At 50.3% G+C, this 23,106-nt stretch overlaps 2 protein-coding genes across 2 annotated transcripts in view; one reads left to right on the top strand and one right to left on the bottom strand.

Moving 5' to 3' along the window:
* Window positions 1–23,106, bottom strand: part of LOC149365068 (3-hydroxyanthranilate 3,4-dioxygenase-like) — a 64,707-nt gene that overhangs the window by 34,430 nt on the left and 7,171 nt on the right. The window lies entirely within an intron of this gene.
* On the top strand, window positions 9,081–10,778 carry LOC149365069 (THAP domain-containing protein 2-like). Its single transcript, XM_089570241.1, has 3 exons — window positions 9,081–9,245; window positions 9,355–9,553; window positions 10,006–10,778. The coding sequence occupies exons 1-3, from the start codon at window positions 9,175–9,177 to the stop codon at window positions 10,507–10,509; spliced, it is 774 nt and encodes a 257-aa protein (XP_089426367.1). The 5' UTR covers window positions 9,081–9,174; the 3' UTR covers window positions 10,510–10,778.

The raw sequence follows: 23,106 nt of genomic DNA, 5'->3' as shown, positions 1-23,106 counted from the left end.
GGTAATTTGTTCTAACTATAGGAATTCTGCTTTGTTTACGGAAGCAATAATATGCAGGCGAGTTTGTTATGCTCTAAAGTTTGTTCTGGACATGTTACAAAAGCCTACAACAGTATAACCGGTTCGCCTTTATCAGTGAATATTTTTTGCGCAATGGATCTGTCGTTAAATATTGGGGATGCCTATGGTAGTTTTCAAATATGCGCAAAACTCGCTTCTGTAAAGTAATCAGCTTGTGAAAATTGCTCTGCGTGGTTGTTCCAGGTTAGGGAGCAGTGGAGTCTTACTTGATGCGTTTAAACTAGATAGCTGTAGAATGCCAAAACAAATGTACAACGACGCCATTTCTGTAACGGCACTTCAATGCTAGCGTGAGTAATGGCCCCATTGTGATACGCGGAGGTTTAGGGATGAGCGCCTGCTCTCAAAATTCTGCTTGCTGCGTTTTGCATCTGCTTACAGCTGCGGTGGCGGACCGAAACGAGTGCAGCCGCTGTAACTCTATACCAGCTATATTCCAGTCGTCGTCAAACAGGAAGGATTTAAATGTAGCTATGGACTGGTTCGCCTACAATGAGGTCGGAGAGGAAGGTTAGGATTGCCTCGTGGTCGACATTGTAGGAGGCCTTGGTGATATCAAGAGCCAGAATGGCCCTTATCCTCTTCTTATGGACTGGGCTAAGCACTTCTTCCGAAACGCGAAGCATAGTGTTCTGGGTCGAGAGATGGGGTCAGAGGCCTAATATGGTGTCTGGGAAGAGATTGTTGGCGTCCATGTAGTTATGGACGTGGTTGAAGAACACGTGCTCCACCAATTTACCTATGCATGATGTAAGTGAATTGGGTTTCAGATTATCCAAGGCTAGCTTCTTGTCGGGTTTCGAAATGACGGCAACCTTCGCGTGCTTTCAGGATTGAGGGAATTCCCCTTCACGCCAGCACTTGTTCATGAAGTTGGTGAGCGCACTCACTGACTTCTTGTCGAGGTGGCGCTGGCTGAGGTTAGTGACTCCATCCTGGCCAGGAGCGGAGGAAGTACGAAGTCTGTGAAAGGCTGCTGGCACATCCGACTCCGTAGTTTTTTCGTCCAGTCCATGATTGGCGCTACCCTCATAGCTCGAGAGGGGCCTTTTGGGGACCTGTCTAAGTGTGTTTTGCAGCTCCTCGAAATGATCGTCTTCAGGAAGGGGGTTCTTGTGAAGGATGCGCATTATGTTCTTCCTATGGGCTGAATTGCAGTTCTATGGGTTTAAAAGATAGCGCGGCAAGTATACCATCCTTCAGTTCCAGTTTAGCGCTAAATTTGTTTATTGTTTTATTGAGGGTTTAACATCCCAATGCAACTCAGTCTAAGAGGAACGCCGTAGTGAAGAGCTCCGGAAATTTCGACTATCTGGGGTTCTTTAACGTGAATTGGCATCGCACATTACACGGTGTAATGTCTGAACTGTCTACGAAGGCGCCGGTGCGTCTCGTTGATGACAAGTATACCGTGGAGCGCATAAAGGCGGATAGCAACGATGGCCTGGAAACAAGCACGCGTCGACGAGGGTTGCCGTAGCGCGTGGCCGTACACGGAGCTCAAGTTCGCATCGTTTCGAGTGTCCGGATGAGGCAGAAGCAACACAAGGCTACCCGAGAACGGCGACCTCGCCCAGGTGCGACGGAGTGGGCATAACGCAAGCAACGCTGGCTTCGCGCGGGGATCGGTTTACCGAAACCCGCCGTTTGGAGAAACGTACACATCGCTGAGAAGCAAGCCTACAGGACGAGCGGACACGCCGAGAACACGATCTTCCAAGTTCGCAGCGTGAGAAACAGCGGTTGCCGGCGGAAGGCTGGTGGTGTGTGTGCTCACGTGCTGTGGCTTACGTGCAGGAATTCGAGGGCGGGCCTTTATGGTGCTGTGTGAAAAGAATGACAATTTGTGCTCTTCGATTGGTGCGTGCTTAAGGACAACAAATTCCCTGCCTAGGGACCTAGGGACATTACAAGGCTTAAAACCCGGTGTTTCCGCCTCGTAGGAGGCAGAATTCTCTGAAATCTCCATCTGTAAAGATGTAAATAAATTCTAATTCGCCTACGAGAGCTCCTCGCCTCCGAGGTCCCTCGACGCCTCGCTGGTCTTCGCTACCCTCGACTCGGGCCCACCGCCCGGCGTCGCGACAACGGGCCTCTAGAATTTCGCCTCCATCGAAATTCTACCGCCGCGGTCGGGATCGAACCCGCGTCAGCAGCCTACCGTCATAGCCAATGACCCACCGCGGCGGTTTACCGCTAAATTGATCACAGACTTGGCCCCATTCTACGCTTGGCTCTAGGTCTGCTTAGCTAGTCGAGCAATATATTCGAAGGAGTAGCTTACAATTTGTCTTCTTTAATGAGCCATCTCTGCTGAAGGCTCTCGTATGTTTGTCGCATATGGAGGAGACAACAGTTTACCGATGAGATCTCTTCCGGAGCGTAAGTCTTCTCGGTGGGAATCTCCACACTCTGTCTCAGACTCGAGGCCCAATCCTCCAGGCTGTCGTTTATTTCAGAAGCAGTTCGCTCCCTTAAAGTTCTGAACCGATCCCAGTCCGCAACGGAGGCCGGTCTCCTGTTCTTTCCCTTCAGTGAACCCTGCGCAATGACGGGCATGATGGTGTAGTGGTCGCTCACAAAATTTATCAGAGTGTTGATCCACTCTACGTTCAAAATATTCTCGCCCAGAGTAGGATCCGGGCAAGTGTTCGCTCCTACACTGTTTGCTATCCGTGTAGACGCCGCGGTGTTCGTGTACCGGGTGAAACCTGTGTCTTATATGTGGTTCCATAAATGCGTGCCCGTCTTACTATTCCTCTTGTACCCCCAAGCTGTGTAATATGCGTTGAAATCCCCCACCACCATGAGTGCAGAGGACCAGGGCCTGGCCAATTGACCGCCTAATTTAGGACAGCGATGATTGGGACGTGGTCAGCTTCCGGATTACGGTATACATTAAGGACGTATAGGGAAAAGATGCCTCTGTTTTGTGGTAGGAGCTCAGTCAGGAGGCAGTCCAAGTCAGTACTGTCGAGCGGGTATGCGATCGCGATCAGATTCCTCTGAACGAGGACACCCTTGTATGGTTTAACTATGTCTCGGGGGAAAATAGCTTATAACCCGACTGCTTCACCTCGCAACGGACCTCCTGCAGAGTTATCACGTGCGGAGCTTCTGCTCCAAGGTTCTTGTTAAAAAATTGCAGATTGGCGCACTCAGCGCGAAACCCCTGCAATGCCACTGCCATATGCTCTTATTACTTTATGGTTTACCGCGATAGTGGAGATTGGCTTGGTTAATGGGGTTGGCTCTCTGGGGATGGGGACCCCCAGTCGGCGGAGGATCGAATGGTTCCGAAGCACAGGGGGCATGCACTCTATTCTCCAGGGCTTTTGCCTCGTTTACAGAGGTGGCTTGTGTGGCCTGAGTATTACTGATACGCGTTTCTATAGCATCCACGTGGCCGCTAATCTGGACTGGGAAAGAGTTAAAACGCTCGTCTACGTGGCCATTGACGTGACCTATGAACACAGTGAGGAGTTCCTCGATCTTGTAATCGAAGGCTTGAAAGAGGGGAGCTAGTCTCTCCTCAAGGAAGTCTATTTCCTTTACCCTAACTGCTGAGATTGCCGTCTTTTTCGTAAGCAGGGCTGCGGTGGGAAGATGAGTTCCCCCTGATCATGTGGAGCTCAGCGTATTCTGCGTATAAGTTAGCCCCACGCTGCCTATTCCAGCCTCTTAGGACTTCCTGCGACGAAAGTGAAGATGTACCTTGGTTAAAGTGGGAGGCTACTTGTGCCCCGCTCACATGCTTGTCTTTCGACCTGCCCGCTGCAGGTCCTTCCTGTCTCCATTTTCTTCCTTAAAGTGGCGGGAAGGACGTAGATCGCCTCCGGCTCATCCGGTAGCCATGGTCCGGTGTCTGGTTCCGCTGCCTGTAGCTGGATCTTGATCTTCTACTGCACAGGTTTCCTCTCGACGAGGAACGTCGGCCGCCCTCACAAAATAGCTCATCTCGGTCTTGACTGTTTTCTCTTGCTGGGTTTCGGACGCGCGTTTCATGTTCTCCGTGATGTGGGACCCACAGCAGATGATGCATATCGGCGTGCAGCTCGGGACGTCTTTCGGTGTGTGCTTCTCCCGCATCAGTGAGAGAGATTCGTCTTCGCTTTCGGAATTACGTCGATGCGACGATCGGTGTTACCACAGTTGAAACGTGACTCTACCTTAATATGGAATGGGTGGGAGGTGTACATGCCTCCTCGGAAGCAGAGACCGGGGTATCTTGGTTCCCGTGACGGGGTTGATCGAGGTGGTCTCTCGCAGCTTCCGGGCGTCTACGATCGGAACGGTCGGATTCAAGGTGATCAGGCCATCTATGTTCCTGTAGTTTTCACCGCTGTGGGCTTGGTAGATGATTCCTCGGACAGAGTCTTCAGTGTTTGGGAAGCTGGCTCTCATCTCGAAGATCTGATCTTCGAGTTGCAGATTCTTCAGGGCGACATACTTCTGTGGTGTGGTACCCGCCAGAGTACTAATTGTGAACGTATTGTTCACTGGATTAACACGAGGACGGTCTGTCTTCAATGCCTCTAGGTAGGTGAGAGACTGCGTCCTCGGCATACGGTAGGAAAGGAAATGGCGCAGTAATTGTTTCATATCTAGGTGGACCATTACTGTACCATTACTCTGTAGACTACGCCGTAACGGAAGAAATGAAGGTGGGATCGAAAGAGGAAATAGAGAAAGAGGTGCCGTAGTAGAGGGCTCCAGAATAATTTCGACCACCTGGGGATTTTTAATGGGCACTGACATCGCACAGCACATATGCGCTTTGGCGTTTTGCCTCCATCGAAATGAAGCCGCATCGAAACGCGGCCGCCGCGGCCGGGTTCGAAGAGGCCGACAGGTTGCCTCAATGGAGATAACAATATGGGAGCTTGATTAACGCAATCTGCTGGAGCAGCATTTTCAGGAACCCTGTTATCGGTGAGCGCAACACACGACACGAGATCAGAAAATATTCCATTGATTCTTGTTCAGCATAGCACGGGCACAGAGGGGAGAGTATCTATCGCCATGCTAGATTTGGGCAGGTAGAGGAGCAGGTTCAGGAATACGACATTAGAGCCGGGTAGTAATCGTGATCGAAAAAGTTTGCTGCTGCTCGGTTGTAGAAGATAATAATCAGAATATGTTAGTACGGATTTGGCAGATTCTGATATTTGCGTGCGCCTGTAGTCATAGGCGCGATGATATAAGGCACGCTATATATACAGAATCCAAACCAGAGGATCGCTGCGCAAGCCCTTCACCAGCGTGTCAGCAAGTTGTGTAACCCGCTGCGACCACCAAGACTAAATGCATAAAACGCACAAGTTTGGGCACCGGTTGAATGCCGCGTGGTTAGCCTTGCTTCGTCGACAATGTCAGCTTTCTACTTTTCCACGTACGGTCGCCGGCTGCTACGCGCTTTCTTTTTGTATGTGCGTCGGTATTTTGTGCTTCAATTTAAACGTCTGTCTGGGTTGACTCGTGAGTTAACTGCGGATGTGCATGCTATTTTGCTTTCGCTCAACGCTACACGTTCTCCTACCTGATGAGACGCCCGTCTGGGTAAATAGCCTGTTTTTTCTGGCTAAACAACCGGCGCATGTGTTACGCACTTGTTATATCCGGTTGACACCAACACTTGCCCTGGTAGTGGTAGAATAACAGGAAAAGGATAGGGAGGTAAAAGCCTTCCTCGATTCCCCGTGGAGACCTATATAAAGCAATAAATTCTACGGAGCACACGACACAACGTTTTTCTATTTTAAAGCATAACTGGTGACACATAAAAATCACTCTGAGTCATGTTGCTCGCAGATTTCGTTTGCCTATTTCTGATTGTCGTCTGCAACTCTGTCTTTTGGTTTGAAAACTGGTTTTATTGTCCCTATTCCTATCCAGCTTCCCCGTAGTAAGGAAGGAAGGAAGGTAGGAGTGAAAGAAGAAACAGAAAAGGGTGCCGTAATGGAGGGCTTCGGTGTAACTTCAACCACATGTGGTTCTTTAACTTGCATTCTCATCGCACAGCACACTGGCGCCTTTTTCGTTTCGTTGTTTTTTGTCTCTCTCTCTCTCTCTCTCTAGATAGAAACGCGGCCGCTGCGGCCGGGTTACAATAACAGACGACCTGGCGACAACTACAGGCTCGCACTTTCCCTCCCAAGCCCTACTTGCGCTTTTCTTTCCTTCTACTCACACCCCCGAATGTTCCCTATGAACAGTACAGGTAAGTGAGAAACACAAAGCACATGTGCTTTGTGTTTCTTACTTACCTGTCCTGTGCCCACCCCTATAAAAGGGGAAACATCAGCAATGTAAAATCACTCTTGAAGAAGATTGGTCTTCTGATCGAAACGTCGAGTCGAATAAATATGTTTCGTTTAACGAAGCGTGTACTTCGCTATATATATATATCCACATACATCCACACTTGACAGGGCAGGTTGCCCACATACCAATGGAAGGGGAGCAGCCTGCCAAGAAGCAGGCTTCAAAGAAACAAGCAATCAAACACAACATGGCCCCGAAAGTACACCAGTGGTGCATTGTTAGAAACATTAGACCGGTAGCTGTGTATCCTACTTTGTCCCACGTCCGCCGCTATGGCAGGACACGGTCAATGTTGGTGTAGAACACCTTGCATACATAGCGGGTGTTTCACCAAAGATGTTCTGTAACTTTTGAAATAGTCTTTTGGTTAAGAAGACCGCTTTTTTTCGGCACAGCGGTGTCAGCGGTGTAGCTCTTCAGAATGCAGCTCAGACGGGCTAACTAGTAGGCTGGTTAACTAATATTGAATAGTTAAATTTTTTAACTATTACTGTTTGTCTCCTCATTTATTGAGAGGCGTGTAGCCTGCCGAAAGTAATATCTATGCCAGTTTCTAGAATTTCGCAACCGCAATTACCCTCAGTGCTGTGGCCCAAGAAATTTTACCTACATATCGCGTCAAAATGCATGCGCTTTCAAGGCAAAGCAACCCCTCCAGAGTACGTAACTTGTCGAAATAGTCAAAATATTTTGGGCCACAGCGAGGACCAACCCGAGGACGGTGCCTTTGGGAACGCGCGAAAGTACAGGATGCATCGAGGAGTTGACGTTGTTAGTGGTGACATATTGCTGAAGGTGCGTTAGAAGACATAGAAGTCCATCTAACAATGTTGGTATCAAGTCTTATTGTTTGTAATTTTATGTCAGATTAACAGCATTCGAACATATACGACAGTACTGCTAAGAAGAACGAAAGAAAAATATAAAAGCAAACGTCTACATCAACCAAGGCCAGAACCACGCCGCGTGCCTCTAAACCGCAGAAAAGAATAATACTAAACGTGGTTATTTTGAGAAGATCGGGTGCAGTTTTAGCTTGCTTTTTGAAATGTCTTGATGCATTTGAATATTTAATAACGATGGGCAGGGTATCCCACAACGCCATATATATGAAGAAGTTTTTCCGCTGCAGTAAAATAAAAATATTTGTTTGCATTATTTTAGAGCATTTGACTAGAAAGGCAAATAACACTGCTGGTCGGGAGGGGCAGCACATTTTATAACAGCTTTTCAGTTGTGGATATGAGTAACCCAGTATCCCAGTTTAACCTTGTGTTCTAGCCATAGTCGCTTATCTGCCATGAAATCCAACACAGCACAACACAGCATCCTGGTTTGCTTGGGTGCGCTCAACTTTGACAGCTCGTCCCGAGTACCGGTACGTCGTACAGTTCGCGCAAATCTTCACAGCTTTTCATAAAGTGCACCAATTAGCCAGACATCTTTTGTTTCGCGTAATATTCTGCAGCTAACTTACTTAAGATCGCTTGCAAATGCTGCAGAACATTGCGGCTACAATTGTATGTCGAAGAACTAAGTACAATAGTAGTACGTATTCTTAGTTCCTAAAAGAGTGTCAGAACAAAGAAGGGGTGGTGTTGCCTTCTAACACAGTGCCAATACGACGAGGCTCAAGTGGAAGCTCGACACCCAGTGAGCGAAGTTCGAAAGGGTAGTTTCGTAATACAAGAACCTGATAAGAAACTACGGGTTGTGCTTACTGCGGACATAAGAAGAAGCTACAAAATAGGAGACACGGTGTCGCGTCGCCTATTTCTGTGTCTCGCGTTAACTCACTCCTCTCTTGTAATATTCTGGAATAGGCATCAACTAACCCAACTACACGCTATTGTCGAGTGCCTTTCTTATGGTGTACTTCAATCGGCGATCCGGGGCAAGTTTTCTTGCTCTTCGAAACCGAAGAGCGTGTTTCAAACGGCGATTCGGATTCGTATGCCAAGTTCTGACTGGACCACGACAGTATGGTCCCTAGACTCCCTAGACATCTTGCTTTTTTACAGACTGAGAGGCCTGTTCAGAATCGCCGATTTAAATACGCCATTAATTCGATGTCGGGTCACGCTTACCGATTAGCTGCAGAACACGTCCTGCCACTCCTGAAACTGGTTCAGCTCAGCACGCTTGCTGTCGTCTGAATCGAATAGGCATGCTTCCGACGTGTGCAGCTACACCTCCACCCTTATCGGCAGCTGTCGATACAGAAAAGAAAACAAAAGAATTTGTTGTGACGTTGTTTCTTACTCCAGAGTACCTGTATCTTAGAGAAATCACCTCTGTCTCTGTGATAACGCAGCCGGTAGGGCTGATAATTGATTGGTGTCGTCCGCTATATGTACAGTCGCTATCATCATCATTGTTTGGATATCGGTGCAAGTGACTCAGAAGTTTGCCTTCTCGCTCTACGAAGGGAGCATATGCTCACTGCGGAACAATTTCTCGGAGTTCTACACGGAACCTGTGCTAAAGTTCCCCCCACCTCTCCCGATGGATGGATGGATGGATGGATGGATGGATGGATGGATGGATGGATGGATATGAGCGCCCCCTTTGAAACGGGCTGGTGGCAACAAGGATATATAAAACTGCTGGAGTGGAGGGGGCGCTTGTCAAGTGAAGCCGGCCGCCGCCATCTTGCCAGTGGCAGAAAGCGCGCTTGACGCCGGCATAACGCCGGCTCGCGCTGCTGCTTTGGCGCGCTGTTTGAGTGCAAGCTGACGCGACGGGCATGCAAACACCAACGGTTTGATAATGGTTGCCTCTTGCGTTGCCTACGGATGTGCAAACAGGCTGAAGAAGGGTTGTGGCCTCACATTCCACCTGTAAGTACACGAAAACGTGTTCAATTGAGCCCTACGCGCGCGTTGTCGAGCGGCGCAAACTGATGTGGTAGATGTGTGCAACAAATAATAGTGCCTAAATTACTGGCAGGTTTCCAAAAGATCCCGAGCTGCGGAGCCTGTGGGAGCGGGCCGTTCGCCGTGAAAGATGGCATGCAAAAGATGGAGATCGCCTGTGCTCCGTACGCTTCGCGCTCGAGTGCTTTGACCGCACCGGACAGACGACGCGGCTGCGCGCGGGAAGTGTGCCTTCTGTGTTTCCTGCTTTTCCGCAGCACCTACAGAAGCCCGTGAGTATTACTGGAGAATGTTAAACCATGACACACTAGGCAGAATTATTCGCCTTTCTCACGTGAGAAGTGTTCGTGGCATTAATACGGCTGCCGAAGTCGAGATTCGACGAAGGTTCTTGTCGGATAGTGGATGGAAGCAAATGGAAGGAAACGTCTGAGCTTCTTGTCGCTAGTGGTTTTTTTTTTTAGTATTGTGCTGAAAAATTGTGTTCGTGGAAAAAAGGAGTGCCGTGCGCGCTATTTTTTTGCTTCGTTGTTGAAAAGAAGTTATTGTGATTGCGTGGTAACAGTTATTGTGATTGCGTGGTAATATGGAAGCGCCCTTCACCCTTCTGTAAAATCGTCTTATGAAGCACTAAGTTCATGGTAAGAAATGAAACCCATTTGCTTTCGCAGCTACACTTTTCTCTTACTTGAGACTGAACAAAAATATGTGGTGTCCATTTCAGGTAAAAAGGAAGCGTTCAGAGCGCAAGCATCAAGACTGCGAAATGCCTGAAGTTGGAGAGCCATCAAATGCGTTTTCGCCGAGCAAACAATGGTACAAGGACAAAGTCAGTGCCTCTGAAGAAGAGATAACACAGTTGAAGAAGAAAATTAAGATGTTGCAGCAAACGAAGCGAAGGCTTGCGAAGAGAAATGAGACAGCACAAGAAATCATAAAAGAAATCAGAGAACGAAAACTCCTGTCCGAGGAAGGCTCGCACGTGTTTGCATCTGCCTTTTCAAGTGACATTCAACAACTTCTGTGCAGGGCAAGCAACGAACAAAAGGGCAAGTACCCACCTGAGCTCCGTGCGTTCACGCTGACATTACATTTTTATTCTCCAGCCGCATACGAGTACGTCCGATCCAAATTCAATGGTGCCCTTCCGTCACAGCGAACACTTCGGGATTGGTATCGATCAGTCAGACCAGTTCTGTCAAGGGTGGTTATCTTCAATCACCAGTAGGTTGCCTCTCACCATTATTTTTACTGTGCGTCTGATTATTAAGCTTTTTTTCCTTAATATTTGTTCAGGTTAACTGCTTTCTACATGCCAGTTGGCTGCTGATGGATGAAAAATAAACGTTTACAACCCCAACCGCTTGCTTTCATTGTTTTGTAAGCGCGAGCAACTTCATAGGCAGCGCGAAGAAGCACGAGCGCGGTTGCGCACTGCTGCTTTTTGCCACTGGCAAGATGGCCGCCAAGGCTTCACTCTCCCGCATAGGCGCGTATAGGCGGCTTCCACTCCAGCAAGTTTTATATATCCTCCTTGGGTGGCAATTGCCACCATGCTCAGCTTTTCTTTCTTTACTATTTTTTTGTTTACTGTGTTGGCAATTCTCATTAAGATTCGCCATCGTCTTTACCGACGGTTTCCTACAATTCTAACCTTATGCCACATCTCTGCTTTTCAGCCACCAATCCTCCAATCGCTTTTTGCTAACTTCCACTGCAGATTTATTTACATGACCATTGTTATCTTTAAACCCTAGGGCCTCAGGAAGAGTGACTGTGCCTGCATCGACATCCGGATGGATACCATCACATTTGATTATGAAGTGTTCAATTGTTTCCACAGATCAACCACACACTGCACATGTGTCATCTGCTTCGTTAAATTTCTTTTTGTAGCTGCGCGTTCTAAGACACCCTGACCTAGCTTCAAAAAGTAGGGCACAGCCTCTTGAGTTGTCATAGAAAAATTCTTTCCTGATCTGCCTTTTCCAGTATCGATATAGTTCTACACTATGTTTCTCTTCCATTGAATTCATTCAATTTTTAACTTCCGCGTTTTTAACCTGTCGTTTAATGCTCTTTCTTTCTACGTCCTCATGACCGGCATACTTACTGGTTAGTTTTCTAGTTCTTTTCCGCCACTGCGAGTCAACGTTCTTTCTGTATAAATATTTAAATACCTTAGCTGCCCACCTGTTATCGTTCAATTTCCTCAGGCGTTCTTCATATAGTATCTTACTCTTAGCTTCCCGTGCTTCGAACGATGCCCAGCCCATATCCCCTTGTGCTGTCTCGTTTGTGGTTTTGCCGTGGGCACCTAGTGCTAATCTTCCAACAGCTCTCTGATTTACGTCTAATCTCGACTGAACTCCTGCCCTTAAGCAGAGAACCGCATTGCCGAAAGTGAGTCCCGGCACCATTATTCCTTTCCAAATACTTCTTAGTACTTCATATTTGTTGTACCCCCATAATGCCCTATGTTTCATTATCCCGGCGTCTCTTCGTCCTTTTGCCCTGTTCATGCTTTTCCATGTATATCTGCCCTTCGTTTAGCCATATCCCGAGGTATTTGTATTCGGCCACTTTGGGTATTTCGTGGCGTTGTATTGTAAGAACCTGATCAGTTGTATCGTTAAAAATCATCACACCTGATTTAGTTGCGCTAAAACTGAATCCTAGAGCGTCTCCTTCGTCTCCACAGCAATTAACCAAAGTTTGTAAATCTTCCTGGCTATCGGCTAACAGTACAATATCGTCCGCATACATTAAACCCAGGAGTCGCTGCTCAACTACATTTCCGCCTAATCTGTACGACAGATTATAACCTAGATTACTTTCTTCTAGTCTTCTTTCCATATTTATCACGTATAGCATGAACAGCAGCGCTGATAGAGGACAACCTTGCCTTAATCCTTTGTGCACCCCCACAGTTGTGGTACTTTTTTTCCCTGCCCATGTAATTTCAATTTCATTATCTCGGTAGATTTCCTCTAGAAAATCAATTACCTCATGACCGATACCTAAATCTTTCAATATGCTCCACAGGAGTTCCCTGTTCACGTTATCGTATGCACCGCTTATGTCCAGAAAGGCTAAAAACAGAAGTCTGTTTTCCGCCTTAGCTATTTCTATGCGTTGGGTAAGCACGAACAGGCTATCATCTAAGCGCCTACCCCTTCTGAACCCATTCTGAAGTTCTCCAAGTATCCGATTACCTTCTACCCATGACTGCATTTTTAATTTCACCGCCTGCATTACCAGCCTGTACATAACAGATGTTATCGTAATCGGACGGAAGGATTTTATGTTCATCTTATCTCCTTTCCCTTTATAAATCAAATTCATTTTACTCTGTCTCCAGCTGTGCGGAATTTGCTGATTTGTTATGACTGTATCCAATGCTTTTATCAGCGCTTCCTTGCTTCTTGGGCCAAGTTCATTAATCAGCTTAATTGGAATTTCGTCTATCCCTGCGGATGTGGTTTTAGGAATATTCGCTTCCGCCTTTTCCCAGTTAAGACTAGTCAGTTCTAAGCTGTTCTCTATTGTGCTGTCCTGTGTTGCCGCCTCACTTGGGGAGATTACCCCATTGTCGTTGCTAAAAGACGCAGCTATAAATGACGTAATGTAGTTCACAGCATTGCCTCCCTCTAAACATTTTCCCTCAGCATCTATAATCTGTTTCTGCGTTCTTTGATTTGTTTTTCTCAACAAGCTTATATGGTTCCAGAATTTTCTTGGCCCCCCTTTATTTGCCTCGGGAACTTCAGCCAGCCATTTATCAGTGGACTGCTTCATTATAGCCTGGACTAGGACCTGAACTTGCTGTTCATTTTGTCGATAACATTCCCATTTTTCGCCTATTTCCTCTTCAGGTAACTGCGCCCTCTTTGCTTCTCTGTGTTGAAGCCACCCGTCGTTGTTCGATGGCCTCCTTAATTTCCATATTCCACCAGCTTCGTGGCTTCCTCTTTCCTCTCCAGCGGTTTACTCCTTTCACTTGTTTCATTTTTGTAGCGATGAGCAGTTCTAACTGATTATAATCCCACTTTTCCATGGGGCGGTTCTCGATTACTTCTTCTATATCGGCTGATATTAGCGCTATTAGCCCCCCGACCTCTTCTAGCGCACCCTAGGAGCCATCGGCGAACTAACCGTGTGAGAAGAAGTTTGCTACCGCGGCTGTCAGTGCAGAAGGGCAAACGAAAAAACGTCGAAACCGCCGGCATATCGCGTCCTTTGCCCGTGCCAAATTGCAGAGAGCTATGAAAGAAGTGTTTTCTACTTATTTCCGCCGTGGATGCACGTAAAAGAGCGTCTGCAGAGATGAATTCAAGCGATGGGCGAGTGCGGCAAATCCGGTTGAGGCTAATTTGTTCGTTGCTTTGCCGAGCAAGCTTCAATTTGATTAACGCAGTGCAGCTTTGATGCTCGTAGCGTATGTAAAGTTGGTTGATGTTTACTCACTGCGCAGACCAGATGGCAAGCGTGGTAGCCAACTGTCGATGCCCGAATAAGGGTCAAATATTTTTTTCCGCAATGCCAAGCGGCGTATAAATGAGCCGGCATGTGGGGATACATTTCCTACAGAATACAACCGCAAAGCTCCTGTAGTGACTCCCTAAGGATAGCTGTGAGACGTAACTGTACTCTAAAAAAATTTCTCCGGGTAAGAGTTTCTCGCGGGTTACAGCGAATAAAATGCGCATCGCTTCAAAGGCACTCTGAGCACTTTTGTTTTTCAGTTGATTTTGTGTCGATACCTGTGTACGCACCCCGAAAACTTTCGTGCAACGTTTGTTTCAGGATACATACTTATCTCTAGTGATTCTTAGCTTTGTTCTTTTCACATTAAGCCCAAGTAATTTCGCAGTGCTTAAATGTGCTTCTGTAGTCTGTGCTTCTAGATTACACTTGGTATGCATGCCGTTAATGGCTACATCAACGCGTTTCTTTCTCTTTCTTTTTTTTTCGCCAGCGATATTCTGCATGCTGATTTTTGCCCGAAGCAGGTGCACTGAAGGGTTTGGGGTAGGCATGTCAAAGCAGTCACTAAGTGTCTCGGTGTTAAAGTCATAGCGACCGCAAACTTTGCCTAGTCCAGCGGACGATTCAAAGGAATTCGTTTTTTTTTTCTAATTTTTACTGAATCACTATTTTGTCGAATGACACTGAACAGAACAACTTTCAAGAAAGGTTAATTTTGGCTCCTAAATATGGGGATTATATGCTCTGAGGTCTCCTATAGATGGTCACTGTATTGAACTACGCTCGAGTCCTTTAGCGATACAAGGGCTTACCACCGCCGTTTACACGGCAGCAGCGTCATGCTTGCAGTTCCCCCAAAGTAAGCCTCGGTGGTGCATGATATGATGCGCCTGCTAATCTGACGTCTGCTTTTAATCTTGAAAGCATAAACGTTGTAAAGTTCAGTAAAATCCTTAGAATAGCCACCATACACGATCGCAAGATGTAGTATAGTACGTATGTGTTTAGGCGAAAATTCTTCCCCGTGAAAATGCTTCCGCCGTTCTCATGAAACCGGAGGAAAACAAAACCGATAAACACCGGAGTTTTGCTTCGAAATCCGGAGAGAGCAGCACCAACAGCTGCATGGTTCCAGCGGTGCTGCGACAGCTCGGCTGATAGCGACGCTGGCAGTCATCTGCGGTAATCATGTCGTGCTGTTAAAACCAATCTCGAAAAACTCTTGCTCTTGGGAACAGTAAACCTCAGTTGAAAGCATACGCATTCAAGAGAGAGGCGATGGAGGATGTTCGACTCTTCGCTCGTCAGCGGCCTCACCTGCGCAGACTGCTGGTTCTAGTTTTCCCGACGGGGGCTCGGCAAACGATAGCGGACGGAGGTAGGTGAGCAATGCTCAGGACGAGGGAGATCAGTGTAATCCCGGCACGTCGACAGGTAATCGTTGATTTCGCCTGGACGTTCACCATTTCGCAGACACGGGGCCCTCGGATGAAACTGACGAAGGCCAAGGACATAGCCACAACATATTTCCAGCCTCGCCGCCGTCGTAACAGAGGGGAAGGTGGTCGGGCTCCCGCAGCACGGCAGTCTTCCGAAGTCTGGCTTCGGCCAGCGTAGAGTTAAGAACTACTTGTTGGGCGAGTTGGTGCATACTGTTGTGCACCGGTTGTGAGCCACTGCTTAGAAATATCAGAATTCTGGGCAGGAGCAATGACAAAATATCCCGTGAGCTTTTAGAAGCATACCACATCGAGGCAAGAGGCGATAACTGTGTGACACCTCCGTTTCATTGTACAAGGCGGAAAAGAACTTTTTGAGCATTTTTGATGGATTGTCGCGCAGGGTTTGATTTGCCTCCTTATTCTCTCTGTCCCCTCTCTGTAGGCGCGTGTGCACACTGCCTATTAAGCGGCACTGAATCGAACAAAAACCAGTTGATAGTTTGCGCTCTTTCAGTCTTCCTCGTGTTTCTTCCTGCGTGTGTCTTTTGTGCGCAATTCGTACCTACAACGCCAGCGGAGAGACACGGGGTGGGGAAGGCTCGGCTGGAACGCAGCTGTTTTGGCACTGGAGGAGTTGTGGCCGCCGTCCTGCCGGAGTACCGACGCGTACGTCTGCGGGATGAGCGCCGGAGGTAGGACAGCAGCCGCAACCGGTTCAGGGACCGACAGCATCACTTCATCTCGAATAACTGCCGCTAACGACGGAAACTGCGGTGTCGGTGGCAGTGCAGAGAGATGCACTTAGCGCAGCTCTTCTTTCACAACACAACGGACGAGCTCCCTCCGGGAGTCGGCGGGGCCGCCGCAGCCTGACGTAAAGATGGCTGGTGACATGGTGTTTACGTCGGGGTTTAGCGAGAGTGTTGATGCAAGGTGTTTTCGATGGTGGTGGCCACCGCTAGAGATTCCAAAATGGGGCCAAGTGGGTTGAGCACAAATCCAGGCATTAGTTCTTGCGTGATGCCACGCATCAATTGGCGCACTTTCTTGTCCTCGGTCAAGTTCGAATCCGCCCTTTTGAACAGGCGGGTGATGTGCTCATAGTACACTGCGACGCTGTCATTCGGTCGGCGGTTCCTAGATTGCAACGCAGACTCGGCTCGTTCCCGTCGGTCGGTGTTGGCACAGGTCGCCAGCAGCTGGCTACGAAACCGCTCCCAAGAATGTAATATTGCCTCGTGGTTCTCACACCACGTCCGCGTAAACACTGTGGAGCTTCCGCTCCGCAACCCAGCTGTTGTATCTTGTATCTTGTATCTTGTATCTTCAAGTCGTCCGTGCCCTCGAACACTTCGCCATGGAAAGTCTGCGGCGTTCGCAGCTGGAGGACCAGGAGCTGAGCGGGTCCGCTTCCGCCGCTAGCCGCAGTTGCCGCAACCGCCCTCTGCTTAGCAGCTGGAGCTCTGGTCGTAGGGGACAAGGGGCCCAAACTCGGGTTAATGACCTTGCAGTCTACCCGCCGCGGTGGCTCAGTGGTAAGGCGCTCGTCTACCGAGCCGGAGTACCCGGGTTCGAACCAGACCGCGGCGGCCGCGTTTCGATGGAGGCGAAACGCAAGAGGAGCCCGTGTGCTGTGCGATGTCAGTGCACGTTAAAGATCCACAGGGGGTCGAAATTATTCCAGAGACCTCCACTATGGCACCTCTTTCTCTCTTTCTTCTTTCACTCCCACCTTCCTCTCTTTCCTTACGGCGCGGTTCAGGTGTCCGCCGAGATATGTGAGACAGATACTGCGCCATTTCCTTTCCTCAAAAACCAATTTACCAACCAATTTGCCAATTTAATTTGCAGTCGGCGGCTTGCACTGCGACCGGCCTTCTACTATAGCAAAACTCAAGAGCATATAGGTGAACAGGTAGGGCGCATGATCCACCGTGTTTCCAACAGGCGGGGTGGTCTGCGGGGCAGGGACGCGCTACGGCTCGCCCATGCCTTCGTGACCAGCCGGATCCTCTACGCCGTGCCGTACCTACGCACCACCAAACAACAAGACGAGCGCATTGACGCCGTCATCAGGAAGGCAACAAAGCGAGTACTGGACCTCCCGGTGGCTACCTCCAACGCCAAACTGAAGGCGTTGGGAGTGGTAAACTCCTATCAGGAGTTGCGGGAGGCCGACCTCGTGAACCAATATACGCGGCTATCGCAGACGGTTCCTGGGCGCCGCTTGCTAAACCGCTTACACATCCAACACACATGCATACCAGAGGGGACGGAGAACATCGCGGTGCTGTGGCGCCACATGCTCTTGGTCGCTCCGCTCCCGCGTAACATGGACATGGCTTCACATGAAGGCAGACGACAAGCGCGGGTTCGCACGCTTGAGAGGCAGTATGGATATAAAGAGGGCTTCTACTACGTGGACATCACAGGGCCGTCACCCACGGGATTCTTCACGGCTGCCGTAGTCCACCGGGGAATGAATGTCGATGGACTATCTTTTCGGGCCCCAAATTCAACACGAGCGGAGGAAGTCGCAATAGCTCTCGCTGCCGCCGATCCAAAATCGAGAACGGTTATCACAGACTCTCGCCGGGCCTGTGAACATTATCTTGCAGGCGAAATATCACCTCTTGCATCCCAAATTCTGAGACACGCTCCCGCCGATCCAACTCGCACAAAAGTGATCTGGGCTCCTGGCCACCAGAGTCTACGAGGCAATGAGGCCGCTGATGCGGCCGCCCGAGCGCTCACACACCGGGCTCCTCATCCTAGCCCTCCTGGCTCAGAAGCTCATAAACCGCTTCTGCGGTTCCGCGAAATCCTAATTCATTATTGCGACAGCCACCGTCTCTACCCAGTACCTGCCAAAGGGCTGAGTAAGGCGGAGGAGCGAACTCTGCGGCGCCTGCAGACAGGAACTCTTCTCTGTCCTGCCATAGCAAAACACTTCGATCCGAACACAGATGGGCGCTGCCCGCGCTGTGGAGAGATCTGCGATATCTTTCACATGGTGTGGGCATGTACTCAGAATCCTCACCTTCTCCCTTCCCCCACCCCCACCCGAGGGGCATGGGAGACTGCCCTCCTCAACTGCTCCACACTGGAGTCTCAAAGGGCTCTAGTAAAGCGGGCGCGAGACGGGGCCTCGTCGTGCGGTGTCCCGGACTAAGGATACCGACCATGTAGCAGGGTTTTAAAGCGAAAGCTTTACTACTTGCACTTTCAGCCTTTGCTTGGCGCGGCCGTGCCACCATTGACCTTTAGTTGACCTCTGTGTGACGTCACGTGTGACATCACGCCGAAGAGAAGGGCGACCGACTCGCGCCGTCGCAAGCCGCGGCGGTGCCACCACCGGCGCCTAACTCGTGCGCTCTCCGCTAGGAGCGCGATTGTGGCGTTATGCTGAAGAGATTAGGCTCGACTCACGTCGCTAGAAAGCAGTAGCTGTGCCAACCACCAGCGGCTTAACATTGCTTCGCGAACTCGCGCCGTCCGTGTGCGACGGCGGTGCACATGAACGGCGGCCTGACTGGACTGGATTGTACTGGATTGGATTGGTTTAGAATAGATTAGATTAGTTTAGATTACATTAGATTACATTGGATTGGATTGCATTGCACTGGATTGGATTGGATTGTATAACAGATGCATCGCCACAAGTCTAACCACAAGCACCACCACCAGCTACACTACCAGCTGAACCATGGCGTAGGTATGGATATTGCTTTCGCAATTACCGGGCTTAACCAAGCTAAGCCACAGCGAATTTTTTTTACCCTCAAGCTCTCTTTGCATATTAAAGTTTTTCACCACCACCACCTTCTGGGGGGTGAGGAGCTAGGAATTGGAATGTGCCCAACAGCCCTCCATTAGAAAGCGCAACGAGCACTTGCCACAATGGCAGTGGGACAGCACATAAGACTGCTCTCCGACAAGGTGGCTGACTCACTCCCAGCCACACACACCCACTTCGTCCAACATTTTACCAACACCCACTTCGTCCTCGTCGTCCGCTCGCCCATGAGCACGCGTCAGTACATTGAGGTTGAGATTATGAGATCGACTTCATATCTGTGCAGTTATGCTGCACTATTTTTAGTTTGCCATACATGCACCTTCTTCGAGCAGCGGTGCTCTTCTGCCTGCCGTTCAGGCGCGCGGTGCCACCGCTGCTCTGCCTTGGGCGGTACGTGTCGCCGCGGGCGCCGCAGACGGACACTGGTACATTTCTCTGCTCTCGCCATAATGTACCCATTCTTGGGATGGTTTCAGTGGCAGCCACCCTGCGGTTGCGCATTCCTCGTTCTCGCCATAATATCCCGCCGCCTTCCACGGTACCCATTCTTGGGATGGTTTCAGTGGCAGCCACCCTGCGGTTGCGCATTCCTCGTTCTCGCCATAATATCCCGCCGCCTTCCACGGTACCCATTCTTGGGATGGTTTCAGTGGCAGCCACCCTGCGGTTGCGCATTCCTCGTTCTCGCCATAATATCCCGCCGCCTTCCACGATACCCATTCTTGGAATGGTTTCAGTGACAGCCACCCTGCGGTTGCGCATTCCTCGTTCTCGCCATAATATCCCGCCGCCTTCCACGGTACCCATTCTTGGGATGGTTTCAGTGGCAGCCACCCTGCGGTTGCGCATTTCTCGTTCTCGCCATAATATTCCGCCGCCTTCCACGGTACCCATTCTTGGGATGGTTTCAGTGGCAGCCACCCTGCGGTTGCGCATTCCTCGTTCTCGCCAAAATATCCCGCCGCCTTCCACGGTACCCATTCTTGGGATGGTTTCAGTGGCAGCCACCCTGCGGTTGCGCATTCCTCGTTCTCGCCATAATATCCCGCCGCCTTCCACGGTACCCATTCTTGGGATGGTTTCAGTGGCAGCCACCCTGCGGTTGCGCATTCCTCGTTCTCGCCATAATATCCCGCCGCCTTCCGCGGTACCCATTCTTGGAATGGTTTCAGTGGCAGCCACCCTGCGGTTGCGCATTCCTCGTTCTCGCCATAATATCCCGCCGCCTTCCACGGTACCCATTCTTGGGATGGTTTCAGTGGCAGCTACCCTGCGGTTGCGCATTCCTCGTTCTCGCCATAATATCCCGCCGCCTTCCACGGTACCCATTCTTGGGATGGTTTCAGTGGCAGCCACCCTGCGGTTGCGCATTCCTCGTTCTCGCCATAATATCCCGCCGCCTTCCACGGTACCCATTCTTGGAATGGTTTCAGTGGCAGCCACCCTGCGGTTGCGCATTCCTCGTTCTCGCCATAATATCCCGCCGCCTTCCACGGTACCCATTCTTGGAATGGTTTCAGTGGCAGCTACCCTGTGGTTGCGCATTCCTCGTTCTCGCCATAATATCCCGCCGCCTTCCACGGTGCCCATTCTTGGAATGGTTTCAGTGGCAGCCACCCTGCGGTTGCGCATTCCTCGTTCTCGCCATAATATCCCGCCGCCTTCCACGGTACCCATTCTTGGGATGGTTTCAGTGGCAGCCACCCTGCGGTTGCGCATTCCTCGTTCTCGCCATAATATCCCGCCGCCTTCCACGGTACCCATTCTTGGAATGGTTTCAGTGGCAGCCACCCTGCGGTTGCGCATTCCTCGTTCTCGCCATAATATCCCGCCGCCTTCCACGGTACCCATTCTTGGGATGGTTTCAGTGGCAGCCACCCTGCGGTTGCGCATTCCTCGTTCTCGCCATAATATCCCGCCGCCTTCCACGGTACTCATTCTTGGAATGGTTTCAGTGGCAGCCACCCTGCGGTTGCGCATTCCTCGTTCTCGCCATAATATCCCGCCGCCTTCCACGGTACCCATTCTTGGGATGGTTTCAGTGGCAGCCACCCTGCGGTTGCGCATTCCTCGTTCTCGCCATAATATCCCGCCGCCGTCCACGGTACCCATTCTTGGAATGGTTTCAGTGGCAGCCACCCTGCGGTTGCGCATTCCTCGTTCTCGCCATAATATCCCGCCGCCTTCCACGGTACCCATTCTTGGAATGGTTTCAGTGGCAGCCACCCTGCGGTTGCGCGTTCCTCGTTCTCGCCATAATATCCCGCCGCCTTCCACGGTACCCATTCTTGGAATGGTTCCAGTGGCAGCCACCCTGCGGTTGCGCATTCCTCGTTCTCGCCATAATATCCCGCCGCCTTCCACGGTACCCATTCTTGGAATGGTTTCAGTGGCAGCCACCCTGCGGTTGCGCATTCCTCGTTCTCGCCATAATATCCCGCCGCCTTCCACGGTACCCATTCTTGGAATGGTTTCAGTGGCAGCCACGCTGCGGTTGCGCATTCCTCGTTCTCGCCATAATAACCCGCCGCCTTCCACGGTACCCATTCTTGGGATGGTTTCAGTGGCAGCCACCCTGCGGTTGCGCATTCCTCGTTCTCGCCATAATATCCCGCCGCCTTCCACGGTACCCATTCTTGGGATGGTTTCAGTGGCAGCCACCCTGCGGTTGCGCATTCCTCGTTCTCGCCATAATATCCCGCCGCCTTCCACGGTACCCATTCTTGGAATGGTTTCAGTGGCAGCCACCCTGCGGTTGCGCATTCCTCGTTCTCGCCATAATATCCCGCCGCCTTCCACGGTACCCATTCTTGGGATGGTTTCAGTGGCAGCCACCCTGCGGTTGCGCATTCCTCGTTCTCGCCATAATATCCCGCCGCCTTCCACGGTACCCATTCTTGGGATGGTTTCAGTGGCAGCCACCCTGCGGTTGCGCATTCCTCGTTCTCGCCATAATATCCCGCCGCCTTCCACGGTACCCATTCTTGGGATGGTTTCAGTGGCAGCCACCCTGCGGTTGCGCATTCCTCGTTCTCGCCATAATATCCCGCCGCCTTCCACGGTACCCATTCTTGGGATGGTTTCAGTGGCAGCCACCCTGCGGTTGCGCATTTCTCATTCTCGCCATAATATTCCGCCGCCTTCCACGGTACCCATTCTTGGGATGGTTTCAGTGGCAGTCACCCTGCGGTTGCGCATTCCTCGTTCTCGCCATAATATCCCGCCGCCTTCCACGGTACCCATTCTTGGGATGGTTTCAGTGGCAGCCACCCTGCGGTTGCGCATTCCTCGCTCTCGCCATATCCTCCTCTTTCTGCGGTAGTTACCCTCTGTATGCGTAATCTTGCGCTTTCGCCATACCTCTCTCTCTCCCGCCATATCCTCCTTCTCCCATGGTAACTACCCTGCGGAAGGTTCCAGTGGTGACCACCCACTGGTCACGCATTCCTCTGCTCTCCGCATACTTCCCTTCTTCCACGGTAACCACTTTGGGAGTGCTCTCATGAACACTCCACGTAAAAAACCGGCCCAGGAGGGAGCAAAGGAAACTTAGGTCGTCAAAACGGATTATTTAGTCCCTAAATTTGCACACGACACTCTTCTTGCCACAAATGCGCGCCGTGCGCGAACTTAAGGGACTAACTGCCGAGAAAGAGACTAACGGCGTGTGAATTGCAGCATAGCAGCACGCGAAAATCGGGCGAGAAGACCTCGACTGCAATAGCACTCGATTTTTGAAGCGCAGGACGTCGTCTAAGGCCAGTGGGAGCACCGCCGCTGCCCGTGACGGAGCGGATAGTCTCTTGCGTGAGAAAAGGGCTCCGTGCAACCGAAACGGCTGGCAGCTGGGCAGCTGCATAAACAAATACTACGAACTTCAATACCTGTCGAATGTGAGTTGTGAAGGTTAGGGTTGTGCGAGTACACGTAGTTTCATATCGTTGCCGTTTGTTTACGAGCTTATGTGATGTTGTGTACGTATCGGCGACACTTAGCGAAACGGTGAGTGGCAAGCAGTCATTTCCCTGTCAACGCTGTCCGCCAGTAACAAAAAAATAAGTGGACCACGGCCCTATATATTTGTTTACTACATGTT

The sequence above is a fragment of the Amblyomma mixtum genome, chromosome 2 (genome assembly GCF_055824585.1).
Source record: "Amblyomma mixtum isolate Tamu chromosome 2, ASM5582458v1, whole genome shotgun sequence".
NCBI classification, from domain to species: Eukaryota; Metazoa; Arthropoda; class Arachnida; order Ixodida; family Ixodidae; genus Amblyomma; species Amblyomma mixtum.
The sequence above is the reverse complement of the archived record's forward strand: the minus strand, read 5'-3'. Positions and strand labels throughout refer to the sequence as shown.